Raw genomic sequence first — 9,572 nt, 5'->3', positions numbered from 1 at the left:
TTGTTGATGACCCTCTACAGTTCAGCAGCATGGTCACAGCTGGCCGCCATATTGATGACATTTTAAGAACACATTACAAAAAAAATTTGGAGAATATGGATTTTTGTAAAATTAAATTCCACTTGAATAAATTCACCCATTTCTAGCTTGTTGTTTTGCAGCCTTTATGTAGAAGGTTCTGCCATTAAGTCACATGATGTTCATCATTACTTGTATTTTATTAATCAATTCCCTGTTGTTTGTATATACCCAAGAGTCCAGTGGGTGGTCCTACTGTGTACATATACCCAAGAGTCCAGTGGGTGGTCCTACTGTGTATATATACCCAAGAGTCCAGTGGGCGGTCCTACTGTGTATATATACCCAAGAGTCCAGTGGGCGGTCCTACTGTGTATATATACATATGAGTCCTGTGGGCGGTCCTACTGTGTATATATACCCAAGAGTCCAGTGGGCGGTCCTACTGTGTATATATACATATGAGTCCTGTGGGCGGTCCTACTGTGTATATATACATGAGTCCAGTGGGCGGTCCTACTATGTATATATACCCAAGAGTCCAGTGGGCGGTCCTACTGTGTATATATACCCAAGAGTCCAGTGGGCGGTCCTACTGTGTATATATACATATGAGTCCAGTGGGCGGTCCTACTGTGTATATATACATGAGTCCAGTGGGCGGTCCTACTATGTATATATACATAAGAGTCCAGTGGGCGGTCCTACTAGTGATTAACAGTCTTCCCTGTAGCTCTGTGCCTGCAGAGATAGCTATCAATCACTAGTAGGACCGCCCACTGGACTCCTATCCATCACCAGGGATTTCAAGGAACAAAGCACAAGTTTCACAGAATTTTTTCCAGTATTCCTACACATTATTCTGCTCAGCTTCTGCACTATGCTGGCCACATATCAATGGGACAGGTGCATTTAATGGAAACCTGTCATGTTGTTTTATGATATTAAACCACCCGCAATGTGTTTTAATTGATGCAATGGTTATCACTAACAGTTTGCAAATAAAAAAAAATTACTTGTATTTTTCTTAAAAAAAAAAAAATAATTATTTGTTAGGTGAGCGCAATAAATATCTTCGGTTTCAGTGTTAGGGGTGGTGGTTTTGCTTGGTTCAGCCATGATCTCTTTTGAGCTTAGTAACTAGAGATGAGCGTACCTTTGGAGGTTCGGTTCACCAGGTACAGTCGAACCTTGTTAAAGTTCGGTTTTTAACCCTGACTTGATCCAAACCTCAATTTACGGTAAGTCAGTAATTGGGCAGTTGGTGGCTCCACCCACATGCTGCCAGCCAAACACAGAACACTTAGAGGGTAGGCAGGGTTTTCAAATTATTATTTTTGTGTGTGCACACTGCATCTGACCACGCTGACTTTACCCCCAGTGTGAGCTGTTCATACACTGCACGCGGCTCGCACAGGGCTGAGCATCACTCATACTTGAGCACAGCGCTGCTCGCTTGAATGGTTTGCACTCGTAACGCACTCGAACTTCAAACCTGAACCTTGTTTTTTGGTAGTCAATTTCTGAACATCCAACAAGTTCACTCTTCTCTTAGGCTACTTTCACACTTGCGTTAGTCGAAATCCATCGCTTTGGAAAACAGCGCAATCCATTAACGGCTTGCGCTATTTCCCATAGACTTGTATAAATGACGGATTGTGACTAATGTGTCTGCGTTGCATCCACCACATGAAGGATCATTCGTGGAACGACTGACCGTCGGGCGGCAGCATGTAGCGTTTTTTGAACGGCTGAATCCTTTTTTTTTTCTCTGCGCATGCTCAGCTCTTATGTTTTATCATTGAAATCAGTGTTTCTCTCTCGGCAGCCGAACTCTCAGCTGATCGGCCGGCGGCGGCTTTTTAAAGCGATCAACTGATCGGCCGGCCGCCGGGTGATTAGCTGATCGTTCACACTAGCCTGCTGCCGGTAAAACAGTATCAGTCACATCAGTTGTGTCACTATCTGCAACGCATCAGTTGCATCAGTCACACAACTGATTGTGACGGATGCAAAACAACGCAAGTGTGAAAGTAGCCTTAGTCACACTCCTTGCATTGTAATTGATTACACCACAGGTCCTTCACAACCACCACTTCTGCAATGCCGAGCTTTGCCCATTTTGGTCACATGGTTGCGATATCACCATAGGGCCTTTACCATCTCTTCGCCAATGCTGAGCTCCGCCTGTTTTGGTCACAGCGCTCTCGAGAAGTGACACTCTAGAGCTGTGACAATGTGACCATAATGGGTAAAGCTCAGCATTGGAGAAGTGGTGGTGAAGGACCTGTGGTGATGTCACAACCATGTAAATGAGCGAAGCTCAGCATTTGCAGAAGGGATGGATGTGAAGGACCTGCGCTGTAATCAATTACAATGCAGATGATGTTCAAAAAAGATCAGTGGCTGAATCTGAAACCAAAGGTCTGTACTGCATTCATCTAAGCATATAGAGCCTTATTTTCAGATAAATATGCGGAATTCTTTGTTTAGAAACCCATGTTAGTGATGCACATTGCATCATTTAAAACACATTGGGGGCGGTTTAATATCACAAAACAACGTGACATTGACCTTTAAGTGAATGTGGAAGCTTTGTGAGCAGCATATTACAAGAAATTCTCATGGGCCGGACGGTTTGTGACTTGTTTCCCAGCATTGTGCTGTTTGCAACGTGACTGCACTCACTTACATTTTGGGGCTTTGTAGTATCATCATGGGGCGATCCTAGGACGGACACACATTGGGGAAGCAGTCAGTGAGGGCCATCATCAGATCGGTATATAAAATGAGACCCGCTTCTATGCGTATATATACATGTGATACATGTGTGTATGTTCTAAGTTGGTTCTTCCTGTGCCGTCTCTTCTAGTCTTCTGCCGGGATGCTGCTGTCAGTCCGACACATCCTGCGCTCCTCCCTCCCGTCCCCAGCGCCTGCTGTTTCCTTAGTCAGGTTGAACTCTACCGCAGCTGATCAGGTAAGTGGCGGACATGTCCAGGTACATCGCAGGGAGTGTCACGCTGGATTGCTGCTTTTTATGGGGGACTCGCATAAGCTGCTTTATATGCAGCAGTATGGAAATGATTTATAGAATTATGTATGGTCTGCCACTGATAGGAGAGGATTTAAGAGACTGGCTCTATTCTATTCAGTCACAGAAGAAGACAAAGTTTGGGCCCCTGAGTGATGAAGATCGTATTTTCACCAATCTGTATGGCCGTCACGATTGGAGGTGAGCCAGGACGGGTTTTCAGTATTGTACACACAATCTACTGTTTGTGTTATGGTCACCACAATCTTCCCTTTTCCTATAGGTTAAAAGGCGCTCAAAGCCGTGGTGACTGGTACAAGACCAAGGAAATTCTTCTGAAAGGAGTGGATTGGATCTTGGGGGAGATCAAAGCGTCAGGCCTGCGTGGAAGAGGGGGTGCTGGTTTCCCAACAGGTCTGAAATGGAGCTTTATGAACAAGCCATCTGACGGGCGGTAAGCCATCTGACGGGCGGTAAGCCGTAGTTCTGCTCAATGATGACCTCCACATTGGTGAATCAAATCTGCGTTTATTCTACGGGAAATGTATGAGCAGGCAATATGGCAGTGACCGTCCAATGTGGGGGTGCATGCCTTGGAGTGCTGATGGTGTGGAGGGATCTCTGTGCAGGGCTTATCCCCCCTACCTCCCATACATGTGGGTGAACACCTCCACAGACATCTTCCATGATAAATTGCTCAGATTTCAGTCTTTATTTTTTCTTTAGCCCCAAGTATCTTGTGGTGAATGCAGATGAGGGGGAACCAGGGACCTGCAAGGATCGCGAGATCATGCGGCACGATCCCCACAAGTTAGTGGAGGGATGTCTGGTGGCTGGTCGCAGCATGGGGGCGCGAGCTGCCTACATCTACATAAGAGGAGAGTTCTACAACGAGGCCTCAAATCTTCAGGTAATGGTCAGCACTGGATGGGGATGACAAAAAAAATGAACTTGCGTCAGTCTTGGTTATATTCCATGATTTTTCTACCATTGTTATATACTGTGGATCCTCTCTGTGTCTGGTATGGCCGACGACCAGATAGTGGAGAGCAGTGGTGATGTTCCTGAGTATTTACATTCACATTGCTAGTTTCTCACAGATTTATAGGTTTTTCTAAGGCTACATGCGCACGCTGCTTTTTTGCTGCTTTTTTGGCTGCAGTTTTGTCAGCAGAACTTTCTGACATCTGACTTCCCAGCAAAATCTATGAGAAGTCAGATTTGTCATGCGCACATTGCAGTTTATTTGTCAGCGTTTTTTTTGTCAAAAGTTTGTGACAAAAAATGTAGCATGTTCATTCTTCCTGCGTTTTTGTCAACATTTGTCACCCATTGAAATCAATGAGGGCATCAAAAACGCAGGAAAAATGCATGCTAATCAAAAGTGGTGCATTTTACCTGCCTTTTACCTGCGTTTTTGGTACCAAAAACGCAGGTGATTTGTCAGGAAGTGAGGTAACAGGCAAGTGGTCCCTTCCCGTCCTCCACGTGTTCCCCGAAGTACCGTTGTCCCCAGGGGAGATGATGTGGGCTATCAGCAGCGGCGGCAGCGAGAGGGAAAAATCAATGTTTTCAGCTGCCAATGTCCATCCCCCTCTCGCTGCCGCCGCTGATAGTCCCTTCCTCCACATCATCTCCCCTGTGCGTGCATGCTGGGGACAGCGGTACTTCGGGGAACACGTGGAGGACGGGACTATCAGCGGCTGCGGCAGCAAGAGGGGGATGGACATTGGCAGCTGAAAACATTGATTTTTCCCTCTCGCTGCCGCCGCCGCTGATAGTCCCGTCCTTCACGTGTTCCCCGAAGTACCGCTGTCCCCAGCGTGCACGCACAGGGGAGATGATAGAGGGGAGCCAGCACGATCTGAAAATGGCATGCATCATATAAAAAGTGCAAATTCACAGATTTATTCCAACTGTACTGTAATATAAATGAGATTTTTAGCAAATAATTGATCAATTCTTTGAGCCACCCCTGCCAACGTCACGGCAAATCTCAATAGGGGGGTCCTAACCTATATTACGTATTTCATGTGCCATGCGGCCTCCTAGATAAAGTTAAAAGCAGAACCATAATGGAGCACACATACCTGTAACCTGTATATAGCCGCTTCCATGTTGCAAAAAAGGCAATTGTGGATAGAGACCAGCCCAGGTCCCAGCATGTGGAGTAAGCTCTACACATACCAGGACTATATCAGAAATGACCCTCCCAGTGCCAGACAGCAACCATTGATAAAGGCGGACCAGATCCAAGTATGGTGCTTAATTAGTATTGCCTGTGGAAAGGGGTGAGGTAACTGAATCTGAACAGCTACCAACAGGAGGAATACATTGGAAACCAAAATCAGGCGTGCATGGTATGGTGATGGTCAGTCACCAGAAATTGAGATAATTTGCTAAAAATCTAATTTTTTTTTATTATAGTACAGTTGGAATAAATCTGTGAATTTTCACTTTTTATATGATGCATGCCAATTTCAGATCGTGCTGGCTCCTTTTTCTCTGTTATGACTTGTTATGACTGTAGTTATGCTACAATTTCTGGTGACTGACCATCACCATACCATGCACGCCTGATTTTGGTTTGCAATGTATTCCTCCTGTTGGTAGCTGTTCAGATTCAGTTACCTCACCCCTTTCCACAGGCAATGCAATTAAGCACCATTCTTGGATATGGTCCGCCTTTATCAGTGGTTGCTGTCTGGCACTGGGAGGGTCAGTTCTGATATAGTACTGGTATGTGTAGAGCTTGCTCCACATGCTGGGACCTGGGCTGGTCTCTATCCACTATTGCCTTTTTCTTTATCGTTCCTTTGGGAGACCCAGACCATGGGTGTTTAGCTTCTGCCTCCGGAGGACACACAAAGTACTACACTTAAAAGTGTAGCTCCTCCCTCTGAGCTTATACACCCCCTGGTAGCCAGTCCTAGCCAGTTTAGTGCTTTGTGTCAGGAGGCATACATCCACACATGCATTCTCATCTGATTTGTTTGACTTTTGGAAAGAGTTTGAAGAAAAGCGGGTCCATGTCTGGACTCCCGGCATGTCCCTTCTCACCCCACTGTGGCGGCGGTGTTGTTAAGGTTGATTTACAAAGCTGCAGCCTTACATGCCGCGCTCCTTCACCATCCCTTCTGGGCTCTGGCTTGAAGTGGGAGCCAGCACGGTCTCCATCCACAGCCCCTTGAGGATTCTGTTGGACCGGAGCACTCATCCCCTGGGACATGGCCCTGCGTCTCAGCAGCTAAGTACCTGAGACGTTTATGTTGGGGGTCCCGGTTCTTTATTGTAAGGGGAGAGTATGCTGTATGTGATTGTTTTAACTTTTCCGGCGGGTTCTCTAGCTTTTGCCTGAGAACCGCACCGATGGTGCTTGCTTGTCGGCCTCGCCGCTTAAATTTAGGCCCTGGCTTCGCCGGAGGCCTAGTTTCATTTTCCTGCCCTCGCATGTCACTCATGCAGAGGGACAGGTTCGGCTCCTCCCGGCGGCCGTTCTACACAGAGGAGGGACACTCCCCACTGCTGAAGCGTCCCTCCTTCCCTGCAGGTCTCTATAGCCCTCCAGTTCCCGCTCTTTTATAGGAACGCCCTCTTCTCAGGCAGAGTTCACTCTGCTCTGGGACATCCTGCATTCTGCATCTCTGCTGAGGTGCTGCGACTGGGGGACCGGGCTTCGGGATCTGGAGGGCACACAACACCGCGCTCAGCGGTCTGGTAAGCCACAGCCGGTCTCCGGTTGTGGACCTCTGTATATTCTCCCTGGGGTTCATTCTCTGCAAAGCCCCCACTCCAGCAGCATGTCTCACACAAGGAGCAAGGCTCCAAAGCTTGATTCGGCATGCACTGCATGTAAGCTCCTGCTGCCTGAGCCGAGCACCTATCCACATTGTGATGTCTGCTCTAACTTGGCGGTGCCACAGCCTGGAGTCTCACCCCCAGTGGTCTCTCAGGCTGCTGCTGCACCTGTGATTGAACCCCCGGCCTGGGTAGAGTCCTTTTCTAGGTCCATATCCCAGTCATTTTCTGAGTCCATGGGGCTTTTGTCCAGGACTTTGATTAATATGCATCAGCCCCCCTCACAGGGTGCCTCTAATACTCTTGACAGAGGACTCCTATCCTCTGACCTCCGTCCATCGGAGCTCACGGAGGATTCATCATCTGATCCCATCGATTTCTCTGAGGGTGACTCAGATCTTAGTGATTTGATTGCTTCTATTAATTCTGTGCTGGATCTCAATCCGCCAGTGTCAGAGGAGCAACTCTCTTTGGCAGAAAAACATCAGTTTACCTCGCCTAAGAGAGTGAAGAGTGTGTTCTTTAACCACTCCAGTTTTCAGACTGCTGTGACCAAACCCAGGGCCTGCCCTGACAAACGCTTTCCAAAGCGTGGTTCTGATGACCGGTTTCCATTTCCACCTGAGGTGGTCAAGGAGTGGTCTCACTCCCCGAAGGTAGACCCTCCGGTGTCTAGGCTATCAGCCCGGACCGTTGTGTCGGTGGCTGACGGCACCTCACTTAAGGATTCCACTGACCGTCAGATTGACCTTCTGGCCAAATCTGTGTATGAAGCTGCGGGGGCCGCGTTTTCCCCGACTTTAGCAGCAGTGTGGGCTCTCAAAGCCATCTCTGCTTCTCTAGAGGAGATGCATTCCCTCACCAAGGAATCTATGCCTGAGATGGTTACCTTAACTGCTCAGGCTTCAGCTTTTTCATCTTATGCCATGTCTGCCATGCTAGAGGCTGCTCACCGCACTGCGGTGGCTTCAGCTAATTCTCCTGTTATCCGCAGGATTTTGTGGCTTCGAGAGTGGAAGGCAGATGCTTCTTCCAAGAAGTTTCTTGCTGGCCTCCGTTTTGCTGGTTCACGGCTGTTTGGTGAACAGCTGGATGAAATCATTAAAGAAGCTACTGGCGGGAAGAGTACATCCATGCCACGAACCAAGACCAGGAAACCCGCCCAGAGTAGGAATCAATCGAGGTTTCGTTCCTCCAACTGGTCATCCTCTAAGCCTTTCGCCTCGTCCGCTAACTCAGCCAAGGATCAGAAATCCAACTGGCGCCCAAAAACGCGTCCGCAGAAGACCGCAGGAGGTTCTGCCACTAAGGCAGCTTCCTCATGACTCTCGGCCCGCTCCAGCCACGTCCTTAGTCGGTGGCAGGCACTCCCACTTTGGCGACGCTTGGTTAAAGCAAGTCTCCGATCAGTGGGTGAGAGACATCATATCTCACGGCTACAGGATAGAATTCTCTTCCAGCCCTCCAAACAGATTTTCTTCGGCGCTCTAGTGGGAGACCCAGACGATTGGGTCACTGCCTCCGGAGGCCACACAAAGCAATTACACTAAAAAGTGTAAGGCCCCTCCCCTTCTGGCTATACACCCCCAGTGGGATCACTGGCTCACCAGTTTTCTGCTTTGTGCGAAGGAGGTCAGACATTCACGCATAGCTCCACTGTTTAGTCAGCAGTAGCTGCTGACTATATCGGATGGAAGAAAAGAGGGCCCATATGGGGCCCCCAGCATGCTCCCTTCTTACCCCACTTGTGGTTTGTAAGATTGAGGTACCCATTGCGGGTACGGAGGCTGGAGCCCACATGCTGTTTTCCTTCCCCATCCCCCTGAAGGGCTCTGAGGAAGTGGGATCTTACCGGCCACCAAGCCCTGAGGCCGGGCTCCATCCACAGACCCATAGAACCTGCTGGATGTGGAGCGGGAGTGCCGTTCAGGGACAAGGCCCTGCAACTTTCAGGTACTCTGTGTCCCCATATGGCAGACCACGCGCACCCCAGGCTTGCTGGGTGTGCTAGTGCGCCGGGGACTGTAGCGCTGTGCGCTGGGCTTATAGTCCCCGCAGATTACTGGGGGACTTTATGTGTGTGGATCGCCGCGCCGACCGCCCCTGGAGCGGCGGCGCAGCTGCGACTTGTAGTGCGCCGGGGTCGCGCCGACCGCGCTTTTACGGCGGCGGCGCTTCTAACTTTAGTCCCCGGCTTTCTGCGGCCTAGCTCCGCTTCGTTAACGCCCCCCACCCTGTCAATCAGGGTAGGGGAGAGACGTTATTCAATCGGCAGCGCCGAGGGCTGGAGCACGATTTACATGCTCCAGCCCTCTCACTGAGCACAGTAGGACACAGGCTTCGCGCTTTTTCTCTGTGCACGCCCTAGGCCCGCCCCCAGGCTTGCAGCTCCCCAGGACGCCGGCAGCCATTATACACATGCAGTCTGGCTGGAGAACGGACGCAGGCTCTGGGGGACCCAGGCTAGGGGTTTCTGGCGACCACACACCCGCGCTAAGCGGGCGGTAAGCAGCACATACGTGCAGCCCCACTAGTGCCACAGTGTTATATTTTTCGCTGTACATAGACACTGCTGTGTCTAGATATATTTAATACTGCACTGTAAGGTCGCTTCTTGGCTGTACACCCTATATTGCTTTGAGGAGACAACAGCATGTCATCCGCAAAACGCAAGGGTGCCAAGGCACGGGCTGTATACACTACTTGTACAGCATGTGGGGCT

General features: G+C 49.3%; 1 protein-coding gene across 1 annotated transcript in view; it reads left to right on the top strand.

The window, feature by feature from the left end:
- NDUFV1 (NADH:ubiquinone oxidoreductase core subunit V1) overlaps positions 1 to 9,572 on the top strand; it is a 34,783-nt gene that overhangs the window by 850 nt on the left and 24,361 nt on the right. Inside the window, exons 2-5 of the mRNA XM_075321876.1 lie at positions 2,891 to 2,998; positions 3,174 to 3,253; positions 3,336 to 3,506; positions 3,779 to 3,962. Of these exons, the coding sequence (XP_075177991.1) occupies positions 2,903 to 2,998; positions 3,174 to 3,253; positions 3,336 to 3,506; positions 3,779 to 3,962 (531 nt within the window). The 5' untranslated portion in view covers positions 2,891 to 2,902. The remainder of the gene's footprint in view (positions 1 to 2,890; positions 2,999 to 3,173; positions 3,254 to 3,335; positions 3,507 to 3,778; positions 3,963 to 9,572) is intronic.

The sequence above is a fragment of the Anomaloglossus baeobatrachus genome, chromosome 8 (genome assembly GCF_048569485.1).
Source record: "Anomaloglossus baeobatrachus isolate aAnoBae1 chromosome 8, aAnoBae1.hap1, whole genome shotgun sequence".
Taxonomy (NCBI): Eukaryota; Metazoa; Chordata; class Amphibia; order Anura; family Aromobatidae; genus Anomaloglossus; species Anomaloglossus baeobatrachus.
Note: the sequence above shows the minus strand (reverse complement) of the source record. Positions and strands in the feature narration are given on the sequence as shown.